At 32.6% G+C, this 14406-nt stretch overlaps 1 protein-coding gene across 5 annotated transcripts in view; it reads right to left on the bottom strand.

Moving 5' to 3' along the window:
* The window catches only part of PTBP2 (polypyrimidine tract binding protein 2), an 83747-nt gene that overhangs the window by 18740 nt on the left and 50601 nt on the right, over positions 1-14406 (bottom strand). For all 5 annotated transcript variants that reach the window (XM_004263058.4, XM_004263059.4, XM_012533520.3 and 2 more), the window contains exon 8: positions 9544-9739. In XM_004263058.4, coding sequence (XP_004263106.1) covers positions 9544-9739 — 196 coding nt within the window. The remainder of the gene's footprint in view (positions 1-9543; positions 9740-14406) is intronic.

Raw genomic sequence — 14406 nt, forward strand, 5'->3', positions numbered from 1 at the left:
TTATTCTCACACACGACTGAACAGAGGATTGGTGGTGGGACTTTGAGGCCTGTTATAATTCATGTAGTATAGGATCCTGGGTGAGGGGGGCAGTTTTTACAATATTTTATTTCCTGACTTGAAAATAAAAATTTTACCTTTGACAAGAATGACAGCTGCTATTTTTTCCTCAAACAATCCATTCTTCCTCTTCCACCAAGCTTCCCTTCAATTTTTATTTTACCCTCTAGAACCCATTTTTCTTTTCTATCATTAACAATTGCATTTTATTCAATGTGTTCCTTAGAGAAAATTTTTAATTAAAAGCTTGCTTGGTCCTAATGAAACTTATCTTATAACCCTCTCAAAAAGTCATTTTTACCTCCCTAAACCCTTCCCCAAAGGAAAGTAAAGGGTGCATTATTCATCCCACTATCTCACCACCCAATGTTACTTTCAGACTGCTGTTCTGCCGTCACCAATTAGAATGTCTTTGAGGTCGTACCATGCAATCATTTCTCATCAAAACAGCCATTAGGTCACTGGGACATTTTCTCTCATTACATTAAGACTTTGGCACCTGGCTTTATTTCTTCCTTCTATCTCAGCTCTTGTCCTCATCCTGTGATCTGTCTGACACACTGGTCTCACTATTTCTTAAAAACTTCTACTTTGATGATTTTTACTGTATCAGTCTGTCTTACCAACTTCTTTTGCTACATCTTTGATTTTTTTTCTTTTTTTGCCATTCATTTCTAACATTACATCCCCTTTCCTGACTTCGTTCTTCCATCTTATAGATCCTCCTACTCCCATACCAGCCACTGAACCAACCCATTTTTAGCCTATATGACAACCACTTCCCTTTCTGTTCTCCCTTGGCTAGACTATACTATGTCTAGAGCATTTTGGCTTGCTTGTTCCTAATCCATTAATGCTCTACAATGCCAGACTTGGATAAATCAAATCCTACATTTTGGATATGCTTTCATCTAGGTTTGTAAAATATTAGAGTGAAAACACACACACACACACACCCTACAACCCCAAACTGATTCCACGAACATTTTGTTATTTGATGTTAGCCGCATTTCCTATTCTATTTTCAAGAATTCCCTAAAAATCCACTAGACTTAAGTCCTTGTTATGTTCAGCAAGTATCTTGTAAGACTGAGATCAGAATTCCCCCAAAATTTTCAATCAACTTCAAAAGTCCTCTCTCTCTCTTTATCTGTTCCCCTTTCTTCATAAAGATACAAATGGTGAGAAGAAAGAATATGGACTATCAAAAGCTGATGACTTCAGTTCCGGCTCCAGCTCTACCCCTAAATCTCTCTGTGAGCTTGATAAAAATTCCTTCCAGTTCTCACAATGGTCCTGAAAAGTATCTCTATATTTCATAGGCCCCAACATTTCCACTATATTCTTGATCCAATCTACTACAATCAATTCTAGGACTTAAGCTAGCCTTCAAAACAAATACTAGCTAATATGAAATTAGCATTCATTCTATGCCAGACACTGTGAAAAGTTCTCTGTATGTATTAAAACATTTAATCCTCACACTAGCCTTAAAACATGGGGATTACTATCATTATATCCATGACAAATGTGAAAGCTGAGACAGTGAAGTTGAGCCAGCTTTTGAACTGAGGATGTCTGGATTTGGACCACATACTCTTAATGATTATGCATACTCCTTTACTGTAAACATTTCCTCTTGGGCCCTGATTTGCTCCTCAACTACCATCCCATTTCTCCTTCCTTCCTACAGCACTTATTCAAAGAATAGTAAGTACTTTATCAAATTTACATTCCTAATCCATTATAATTTGATTTATACCCATTCTTACGAATAAGAATAAACTTTATGGTAACTACTAAACTGAATAGGCACTTCTAATTTAACCCTATTTATTTCATCCCTCAATCCCTTACTTCTTTACTTTCCCACAACATAAATGTGTAGTGCTTAAAGTTTCAATTTCAAGTCTTTAAAAACCAAAGTTTTTTTTTTCTTTCAGTTTTACTGAGATATAATGGACATACAGCACTGTATAAATTTAAGGTGTACAGCATAATGATTTGACTTACATACACCATGAGATGATTATCACAATAAGTTTAGTGAACATCCATCATCTCATACAGATACATTAAAGAAATAGGAAAAAAATTTTTTCTCCTTGTGATGAGAACTCTTAGGATTTACTCTCCTAACAACCTTCTTATATAACATAGAGCAGTGTTCGTTATATGTACCATGTTACATTACATCCCTAATACTTATTTATCTTATAACTGGAAGTTTGTACCTGTTGACCACCTTTATCCAATTTCTCCCCACCCCCAAGCCCTGTGTCTGGCAACTACAAATCTGATCTCTCTAAACCAAAACAACATTCCTCTGGCCTTTCAAATTCTCAACCCCACAGAACTCTTGCCTAAGTCCTAGGCTGAATTTCCTACTGTCTAGGTGGACTCCTCCACAAGTTTAATTCTTCATGAGTCATCATATTGTAAGGTGCCAAGTCCTATTACTTTTACATTTAATTTTTCCCATGTTTCTTTCTTTCCATTCTCATTTCTGTCCCTAGTTTAGATTCACAATTTTACCTTACTTAGACTAACAGTCTCCAGTATACTCCTTGGGATAGCATCAGTTCTAAGATCTTCTCTCAAACTAGTTCTTTCTGACATCACTGCCTTTCATGTTTTCCCAATTACCCTATGCCTCATTCACAACTGAATACTTGTCACTTCCTAAACATGCATGATATATTCTTCATCACATTTCTCATGCTGTGTTTTTTAAATCCTTTATTCTTATCCAAATCAAATGCCTTTGGCCCATAAAGCCCTTCCACTTTGGATGATAAATTACTCACTTCATTATGCTCTAATACTACATTAAACTCTATTATATATTTCAGTTTGCCTCACATTAGAGATATTCAGGCGTATGCTGCCTCCACCAGAGTATAAACAAGATTACAAGCACAGAAACCTTGTAATTTTTCTGAGCCCCTACAGTACCCAGCATAGTGCTAAAATGACTGCTGAAAAATGCAATTAATGAATAAAGCAGGATGCCACTGAGGTGAGGTAGAATCCTTCTAGGAATGTGAAAAGCTCACAGCAATTAAGGCGGGTAAGAAAAATTCAGAAAGTGGGGCAAAAAGGAGAGGTAGATTCAGAGACAGAATACCATTTTTAAATTAAAATCAACAGGAAAAAGAAAAAATATAGAAATTAAAAGGAAGAGAAATATGAAGTTAGGAGGAACTCAGAAAAAAAAAAAAAAACACTAAAATTTCCTGTATGTATCTACTGCTTTCCATCTTTAGAGACTGAAAACTTCCTGCATAACTTTTACCTCCTTCAGATAGAGGCACATTTTATACTATGGTCACAAATGCATAGTGTTTCTTCTACTAATTGCAGAGGTAGCAGTAATATACTTTAGAAGGCTTTACTTTGTCTTAGCCATACCACATACATAACTGTCAACTCTTAAAAATTTTTCAAGATTAAATCTACAGTATGATTTAATTTAAATCTGTCTTCTACATCCAAAGACTGAAGTTGATTACCACTGAATCAATTTCTGTTGTTTAGCTGTTTAGCTTTAAAAATATGAACACCAGGATAAATCAATTTCTGTTGTTTAGCTGTTTAGCTTTAAAAATATGAACACCAGGATAAATATAAGGTTTTCAAATGTGTGACAGGGTATCATGGAAAAGGAGGAGGTAAACGTAGGATTAATAAAAGAAATTTCTTAAAGCTATAGCTGAGAACAATAGAATGGATGACCATAACAAATCAGTTTAGGACTATAAAATCAACCATTAAGAACTCTGAATGAAAATGTGTACCCTGGATAGTTAAAAAGCAGCCTATGAATAACATTTTAGTCCTACAGTTATAAGCTTATTCCATTTGAGAAGGCGGGTAAATAAGTAAATATGAACTGATGTAATAATGTATTTCTCCTAATGTTTATGGCCCATTATACCTCCAAAGTATGAAGTATACAATTACCACCAACTATTTCCTTTGCTGAGAAGACAAAAAAATTTTCAGATTTAAAACATATTAATTCAAATATTATATAAAATGTACTTGGAGTTAAATAAATTCTTTAAAGCTTATTGCTTCAAGTTAATTCATGATTCACAAGTAAAAATGTTATCCAAGTTTTAAAATGAACAATTCTATCCCAACTCTTGCAACTTCCTCTTTAAAAGAGACATTTTAAAGACAGTAAGTGGTTAAGACTCTGTGCTCCCAATGCAGGGGGCCTGGGTTTGATCCCTGGTCAGGGAACTTAGAGCCCGCAGGCCACAACTAATACTCGACACAGCCAAATAAATATTTTTTAAAAATGAATAAATAAATATGAATACACAAGAACACGTGATCTTAAAAAAAAAAAAAAGATGACACTATAAGGAAATAAGTAGCCAGACCAATCCAGATTGTGGCATTTTCTTAAAGAATATAACTAGGTTTCCACAATAAGTCAATGGAACTGAGGGTTGGGGCAGAGGGAGAGGACTTTAACAGAGTAATAGACATTCAGGAGACATAACTACCAAATGCCATGTGTGGCCCCTGAAAAGATCCTATTCTGAACAAATCAATGCTTAAAAAACATTTTTTGAGACAACTGGGGAAATGCAAGATTGACTGGGTATTCAGCAACATTAAGAAATCATCATCAATTTTGATAGGTATGATAATCAGGTTTTAATCAATTTTGATCAGGTATGCTTGGTAAGAAAATGTCATTACTTTAGAGAAATTATGGTAATGTTTGAGATGACTTGATGTTAAGGATTTGCCTCAAAATACAACAGAAAAAATGAACAGATAAAACAAGTGTGGGAACTAGTGAATTGAGATAATGGATATGATAACTGAAGTCTTTGATAATAAAAACTTAAAAAAAAAACACCATGTAAATAACTCATTCAAAAGTAACAAAAACAAAAGCTTTCAGAAGTCATTTAAAAATAAATTTTAAAATATTAAGTTTAAAGTAAGTTTTAAAAAATATTTTAAAAACAAGTTTACTTGTTAATTTTATGCATCATAAACACATAGAAAAGAAAACCAAATTCAATTTAACAGCTAAACACTGGAATTGTACCGATACCAAGACAGATTTACATGGCTTGAATAAAGAAAAGTATTAGAATACTGGCTCAATAGGTATAAAGTATGTTTTTATGAGAACACTAATAATTTTGCTAAAAAACTAAAATAAAGCACCTAAAAAATTACAAACTTTCCTCTATAGTAGTAATTCTCAACTCCCACTACATCTTGGAATCCTGGAATCTTAAAAAATTAGAAACCCACTAATCATTAGGGATTCTCAGTCTAGGGTAAGACCTGGTAATTCTGATGTGCAGGAAAGTTTGAGAAAAACTGATCTATAAGAACTACATATTTACCCTTATGAATAAATGGTTGTTATATCTGTTCTCAATTATCAACTATTTTCACCTCAAAAGATATCCTATACAAAGTTTGCTTTGCTTTTCTGTTAAAACCGTATGATGAGAACGGCTGCTACTTATTAACTCAAAATACACAGAAGGCTCTAAAGTAAGTATTCTTTGTACATATTATCTGCATTAATTTTAAAAATGTAGACAACATGATCATGAAAAATTAATTACTTCTAGCAGTTTTTCTAAAAGTGACCACCCCTTAATAATAAATTAACTACACTTCTTAAACATGATAAAATGATCATTATAATGACATCTCAATTTATAATCTCAAGGATTTTTGATCACCTTGTTCTCTGATGTAGAATACGTGAATAACTAATAGTCTGCCAAGTTTGTGATTATGTATTTAAATGTCAGATTTCTAACTAATTAAAAAGCCCTCAGTCTCCATTCTTGAATAAATTACATTTTTGGAGACACTGTGGTCCCTAGCACTAAAAAAATGAAGCCGAGAATGCTAGTCTTAAAAAATTACTGTGTAAAATAAACCAATTAAAATTTATAATACTGATTCCAAATTAATTAAATTTAGTCAAGTGCTTAGATATAATATAAAAATCATACAAAGTAAAGTGAATCCCCCTAAATATTTAGCAGAAAAGAATTATCACCTAGTATCTGTGTTCTTACAGAATCTTTGAAATAAAAGGACACCGAGCAATTATTTCATTTTGCACAAGTACTGTTTGAGGAAGACTCAAGCAGGAAATGGATCCTATCAATATTAGTTTGTTGTACTCTGAAGTCACCTGACTTACTAAATATCACTAGAAGCAAATAAACAGAGAAAAAAATTTAGTCACCATTCCAGAAGGCATGACCTCACTAACATAACAGTGTATGTCACTATTAAGAGTGTTTGATGACTACTTTAAAAAGCAAAACAGTAAGTGGTTCCTCATAAAGATAACGGTACCCACCAAAGGTGTGGGGGGTAAAAAAAAGTTACCTTAATGTCCTGTAAATGGAAAGGTTTGGATTGTGATGAATTATTTTAAAATATTTTTCCGTAACTAGCCAGTCTAAAATGTAAGTATAAAGTTGAATGCTTAGTTCATACCAAATATGAACATAATATCCTTAATATACATTTTATGTTTTGTACATCCTAATAGAAAGAATCCAGACAACCAATTCAGAGACTTGTAAGTACCTCATAAGCAATGAAAAATTATAAACTAGTTCATAAAATAATAACAATTATAATAAGCTGGTAGAGGAAAAAGTACAATAGCCAGCCTCATATACAATTCATGTTAGTTTAAATATCACCATTCTAGAAAGAAATCTGCAACAAGATTCAGAAGGCTTTAACATTTTCTTTGACCCAATGATTCTAGTTCCAGGAATCTAGTCTAAGTAAATAAGAGACAAAAAAGTTATGTACAGGTGTTTGTCACAGCACCACTTATACTGATGAAAAGTATGAAAGTAGACTAAATGTCCAACATACTTCCAAAAGTATTATATATCCACTAGAATGTTATGAAGCTATTATAATTATCAATTTTCAAAAAAATTCTCAGTAGAATAATTCAAATAAAATAGTGTGATTTTAATTTTGTACAAATATGTATTTACATAGAAAATAAGAAAAAAATCAAAATATAAGTTATCTCATAAACTATAAATTCCATTATTTGATTTTTAAAACTTATAACTCACCCATTTTCAAAAACTATCTGCAGACATTTAAAATAAAAAAACCCAGTTGTAAGATGTAAAACCATTAAAACAGGTAAATGATGAAGTCATTAAGTAAAGGAAGGTGAATTCACATAGTTTCACCACAAAATATTTTCCTTGTTCTTATCAGGCAGAGCACAGAAACAAAAATACAGACATACCTTGGAGATATTGCAGCTTTGGTTCCAGACCACCACAATAAAGCAAGTATTGCAATAAAGTGAGTCACACAAATTTTATCGTTTTCCTGTGCATACAAAAGCTATGTTTACAGTATACTGTAGTCTATGAAGTGTGTAAACATCATTATGTCTAAAAAAAATGTATATACCTTAATTACAAAATACTTTATTGCTAAAAAATGCTAACCATCATCTGACAATGCAGGGTTGCCACAAACCTTCAATTTGTTTTTTAAAAACAAAAACAAAACAGTATCTGTGAAGCACAATGAAACGAGGTATGCCAGCATATTATATTAAAATATTCAAGACAGAGCTGGAAGAAGACACCAAATTTATTTACTAAGAACTGAGCAACTTTACTCATAATCTTTTAACGCAAAAATGTAGAACACTTGAAAAATGATAAAAGCACTGAATAAGACAGAAGTTAGTTATGGTGTAACTTTATAATCTTTTATGAGACTTATTATTACTTTAAAAAAATTCCATCAAAGCCATGAGATTACAAGGAAAACGATGATGAATTCCCTCTAACCATGACTCCACCCAGAATCAAAAACACATACAAACTCATCTAACTACACCCAAATGAGCAAACACACATAGCTCTTAGGGTCCAAGAAAGTGATTACTACGGTCATATGTTTGACGCTAGCTGAAGTTTCTTGGTATTTTACCCTTGTTTCTTTAATGAGTTGCATGTAATATTTTAAACTTCTTAGAAACTACTATAAAAAATCTTGTTGTCATCTTCTACTTTGGTTATTTTAAGGATTAAATAATGTATCTGCTAAGTGACTTGCAGAATGCCTATGACATAGAAACTATTCAGTAAATGCTGATTTTTGTCTTTTCTATAAAATAATTTCTATCAGTTAAAAAAATTTAAGAATTCACAGTAACAATTACAAGCAAAGGCCATGTATCACTCATTACTGTCTCACTCTTGACTTTAAAAAATGGTACACCATAGTCAATATTATCTACTTACAAGCCAAGTTGAGGGAATAAAGCCTTAAATTAGCCCCACACAGTGATAGAGATTCTCTCAAGAAAGAATGTTACCAACCTAAAGAATCTATTATGGTCATGATAAACTGCTATGACTTGTGCTAGATGTATTAGACAACTAGAATAAAGGGTCAGTTTTGTCTAAAATTACCAGAATTAATTTCACATATCAAATGCTTCTCTTGTGCATTAGTGTGTCTCAGTTCATAGATGTATCACTTATATTACATATTTATAAATGGATAACACATGCTATATATTCACAGTAAGTAAATATCTATTTCCAAAAATTACTTCATTATAATGCTTTTTCTTTTTTAATTGATAAACATAAACTGTAAGAACTAGTTTGTGACTCATCAATCTTGGGTTCCATATGTATAGAAACAACTCATTTAATGATAATCTTACAAACTTCAGAAACCAAGAATTTCCTGAATACATCAAATAAAACTGTAAAATTTCATCTTAAATTATAAATCACTTATTTTACTTACAAAATAACATTTTCCTTTATTTTTTCTTCATCTTGACTCTGTCAACTATTAGTTGCAAATTTTTGTTTTGTTTTGTTTTTGATTAGGTGGGTCAAATCCATTGTAGAATGAGGTGAAATACAATGATTAAGACAAAATGCAAATACTGATAAATACCAAAATAAATTTTATATAAAATTCTTTCTAGTTAAAATTGTTTAAAAGAGAGAATATAATATGCTTTGAAAAAATTCTATACACCTACTCCCATTATATGCTGCATCTGTTAACTTTTCATTGTCTGTGCAGTGCTAAATTGAAACAATTAGATTGGCCCTAAAGAATATGCACAAGGGGCCCTAGACAGCATGACTTCAATTTAAAGTGTAAATATTTTATTAAGAACTCAACAGTATTTCTTCATTAGAGCTTTTCCTCTTCTATTCTGGGAGAGAAGATGAGAGTGGTGAAAAAGAATATAACATATAATTTTCATTATACTTATGAACTTAGGGTTTTCTTCCAACAGCATACATATGCTTTCTTACCTGATGCGGGGAGAAACCTAACATAATTTCTTAAATTCGAAAATGGGAGATTCATTATACTTACTGGAGTTTAACAGGCACTTTCCCATTTGGCAAAATGGGAGAAAAGTGGTACAGACAATAAAAATCATACCTAAGAGAGATGTCTCCTTGGCAAATGCTGCAGCAATAGCTGGGTCCAATGCAGGTTGTCCATCCCCAGATGGAAGATCAGGTCGAGTATAATCCCTACTTTTATCATTGTTGTATTTTACATTCAAATTCACAAGTTTGGAAAAATCAATCCTTAGGGTACAGCAAGCATTATAAATATTCTGACCATCTAGGGCCTGTAAAAGTGAACAAAATATATCAGCAATCTTAAGAAATAAAAATTAGAAAAAGTATGACTTTGACAATGAAACTCAACGATGAAAAACTGCACATAAGTCACCAGGAAAGGGATCAAATTCCATACCCTGTTCTTTACTATTCCAACCAATATATACTGGTTTCCACAAATACTGCCTTCTTTAAATAGAAAAGTGTTATCTAAATCTAAAATGTAACCAGTTAAACATATGTGCTAATACTTTTAATTTTAAAAATCTGCAAATATTTTAATTTAAAAAAATTAACAAGGGTCACAAATATAGTCAGTGCTGCCAAAGTAGTACCATAATAGTCTGCACAATACTTTAAAGTTAATTTTATTATACACATATCTTTTGCTGTATGGTAACACTTATAAAAATTGGTATAGGTATAAGGTAACTTCTGTTTGATGCCACATTAAATGAGGTGCCTCAAGACAACTAAATATCACTATGATGCATAATAGCAACTACCATGAAATGAGCAAAAACTCTTGGGTTGGCCAATAAGTTCATTTGGGTTTTCCATAACATCTTAAGGAAAACCCCAACAAACATTTTGGCCAACCCAATATTATCTTCCTTAACCTAGGTTGTTCAACCTGAATCAGAATAACTTGCTGAATAAGCAAATTAAATGTCATCCCAGGAAAGTTCTGGAATAGAAGGAGTACACCTCTAGAGTTGAAAGGTCATCTTGAACAAGTTATTTAACCTTTCTGAATCTCAGAATCTTTCTGAACCTGGAAAACAGATATGACAATGGCTGCCATGTTTCCTTGCAGGGTTATTATGAGGATTAGATAAAAGATCACATACGTAAAAGCACATATATATATTTTACACATATGTAAAATATATGAATTATAAAAGGACTGTGCTGCTGTTATGATTATTATGTTTTTTTCTGTTCCTATATAATCACCAATGCTACTCCAGCTGGATAGAAACCTGGAACGAACTAGAGAACAGGGGAACACACTGTTAATTTTTCATTAGAAGAATAAACATTTACTATATAAAGTAACAGTCCAGAAATGAAGAACATGTTTAGCTCTATAATTCACCTCAAAAATGAAAACAATTCTTCTGATAACAATACATAAATAGATCAAGCCTGATATCTATGCAGACCAAGATCTATTAAGTGTGTAAAACCAGAACTATATTAATAGTAGACCAACATATTTTTCACATTTGGTGTTTGAAAGAGAATTTTTGTATTACCTCAGTATGACTGTTTTAATTGTCACACTGTTGAAGAAGGAAAGTAACTGAAACAGACTAAAATATAATCAAGAGTGCCCTGTTATGGAAAAAGTAAACCTCTATAATAGCTCCTTATGTATATAAAGCTTATAATTAAAATATTCCCGCTCTAAAAAAAGAAAACCCGTTCCTTTAATATACAAAATTAAGATTTATCCAAGAGGGAAAGTGTTGGGGGTGGTGGTGGTGGTGGGATGAATTGGGAGATTGGGATTGACATGTATACACTAATATGTATAAAACAGATAATAAGAACCTGCTGTATAAAAAACTAAATAAAATAAAATTCAAAAAAAGGTAAGATTTATGTGAATATATTTACCAAGCTAAAAACTAACCTAAAAACACAATTCAACCCAAGTTCACCAATTTCAATAATTACTGATGAAAACTCACTTAAAGGGACTACATACACATCAGGATTTGAATTATATTTGAATTAGGCAATGTACCTATCATCATATGAGAATGAAAACCAAGTATCAACTCTCTCAGCCAGAGTAATATAAGTATTAATTCAATACTCTTCTGTAAAGACAAACAAAGCATTGAAAATAGGTCTTCTTTTACTCATTCCTATAGGGGAAATGTTGAGCCAAGTAATAGAATCTATCTCTCTCCCCAATATATGAACGTCAAAAGATGAGTAGCAAAATTCACTCTTAGGTGACTATTTCAATAACATCATACAAAAAAATCTGATATCTTGTAAGAAAAGACCTGGCTCTGGGTCATATTATCTAAATTAATGCAAAAAGCAATTACTGACACAAAAACACTAACTTCACAATAAGCAGAGTTTCTTTGGGGCTGAGTTCTTTCAATGAGGTTGACTGCCAAATATCTACCATGAATATGCTAACTGCTAGAAAGCCCTCTAGAAGCCTTTGACATTCTTCCTTTAATTAAAAAATAGTATCTTTATGTAGATGGAAGATACACAAGTATACCTAAGATACAAAAGCTAGAGAAATCAGGAAACAATATGTAAATTAAAATCACCTGTTAGCAACATACAAGAGGAACAAGAGCTGAGGATACACAAGAATAGAAATCCATGCACTTTCAATAGTTGGCTGAGGGAAGATGACTACAAATGAGTAAACTAGATATGCAAGCTCACTTCAAGCTCGTGTGTTTGCAAAATTCCAGGAAATAATGGCAGCACACAAGTCAGTCTGTGTTCAGCAATCGGGATTGCAGTGATCTTGCTAGAGCAAAGATTTCTGACAGTAAAAGCTCAAGTTAATTTGCAGAAAGGCCTCTCAAATGTGTCTATGCAAAGGGAAGGTTTGGAGTACTCAAAAACAATCAGGAAAAAGTATTTTCATACTAAGTATAAGATTTATGGCAAAAACATGATAAACTCAGTAAAGATGTTAAATACACAATGTATAGTTAACAACACAATAAACACTGCATATGGATTAAAAACAGGAAAAGCCAACAATGAAACTAATGAAATACACTCTCTCCTGGAAGGAATCATTAATGAGAAACAATCCACTTGCATATTAAAACAGAGTGACCATATTAAAGGATTTCCAAAAGACACAGTGTCACTGTCCAGTGTCAACTGTACACATTCCTAATAGAGAGAGATAACACACCTGAAAAGCTGTCTCTAATAACAAAAACAAAAACAGCTACTTTCTACCATGTGTGTTATAATTTCAGGGTTATATAAAACAAATAATTTTTAAAAGTCAAGGTAAAACGGTTACTTCTATTTCTTGAAAATATAGAAACTGAACTAGATAGAAAGCCACAGTTAAGTGATTATCTTTGCCCAATACACTGCTTGCCAATAAACAAGATTTTTGAAAAAGGCATTAGGGCATTTTCTTTAATAAATGTGAAGATCATTTAAAACAATTTACTTTTTACTTGACAATTATAATTGTTAAAATGACTTGTGATTACCACCCTAAATGTCAACCCTCAATATACATTACCTTTTCTGTTGACTTAAGAGGTTTTTAAAGCCAACCTCAGGACAAATTCAGGAGATAGTTACATTTTTCCCCTCCAACCCTCACTAATAAAACTCCACTGTTAATGTTTTTTTCCGAGTTGCTCTTTTCTTATAAAGCAAAATGCTAGGGGGAAAGAATTCCAATTAAATGAAAATAATTGCCAAAGATCATAACTAATATATGGAAAGTTTGGTTGGCTCTGTCACTCAAGCTGCCTTTACATGGCAGTGATTCCCAGGGCATTCAAAACAAAACAGAGTAGTGGGCTCCCAACCCCAAAGATTAGAACTGTTAGTTCAGAATGGCCTAAGAGTCCCATTCTGTGTAAGCAATCTATATGATAAGAATGTATCTGGACCACAGTCTGATAAGAATGGGCTCTGGACCATACTTTAAAGAATACTATAATTCTCTTCCCCCAAACCTAAAGGTATACTATGCCTGCTAAATGAATTCCCAGGGCGTAAGCAATATTTTGTCATTCTCTCATTCATTTGAACAACAATCACTATAGAAGTGGAGAAGCAGGCTTGAGATTCCCTTCCCAAATTCTTATTCCTTACCTATAAATTTTATACGATCTCTACTGTTTTAACAAGCATAAAAATACAGCAACTGAATTACAAAGTTTAGAATCAACTCATTTTATAATACACTTAGATGTACATGGATGGTTGAAAGGTCGGAAGGATCTACAGCACTCTAGATGCTGGGAAAGTTGTGACATGGGTTGAAAAAGCCCTAATACCTGTAATACACCATACACTGTGCTAGGTTCTAAAAATGTAGCAGGGAACAAAGTAGACATGATACCCACTCATATATAACTTATAGTCCAACAGATAATACAGACACTTAACAAGTAATTATAAGTTTGATGTGCAGTGATGAGAACTAAGAAAGGAAGGGATCCAATCTAGTTGAAAGGTTATGAAAGACCTCTCTGAGAAGAGACTTCTAAACTGATACTTGAAAGAGAGGTAGGAGTTGGGCATAAGAGATGGAGAGAACAGTTTTAGCAAACAGAACAGCAAGTTGTAAGCCCATGAGATCAGAGAATATATAGAATATGCAAGCATTTAAAGAAGTCCAATATGGTTAAAAGTGGAAGATGATACTGGAGAGGCAAGATTTACTTTTATAAGCTATGTTAAGGAAGGAGGATTTTATATTTAGGACAAAAATCAGTCACTGAAGGGCACTGAGAAAGGAAGAAATATGACTTTGAGATCATTCTTAAAACTCAAAGTGGTGAGTTTTGTCAGAAGACCAATGAAACACAGATTTAAGAGATGATGGCTTAGATCAGTGCTACTCAAACTGTGGTTCATGGACTAGCAACCCAAGTCACTCTGCATGAAGAGAACTTTGTGTCCAAATTTATTATCAACACTGACA

This window comes from Orcinus orca, chromosome 1 (genome assembly GCF_937001465.1).
Source record: "Orcinus orca chromosome 1, mOrcOrc1.1, whole genome shotgun sequence".
Taxonomy (NCBI): Eukaryota; Metazoa; Chordata; class Mammalia; order Artiodactyla; family Delphinidae; genus Orcinus; species Orcinus orca.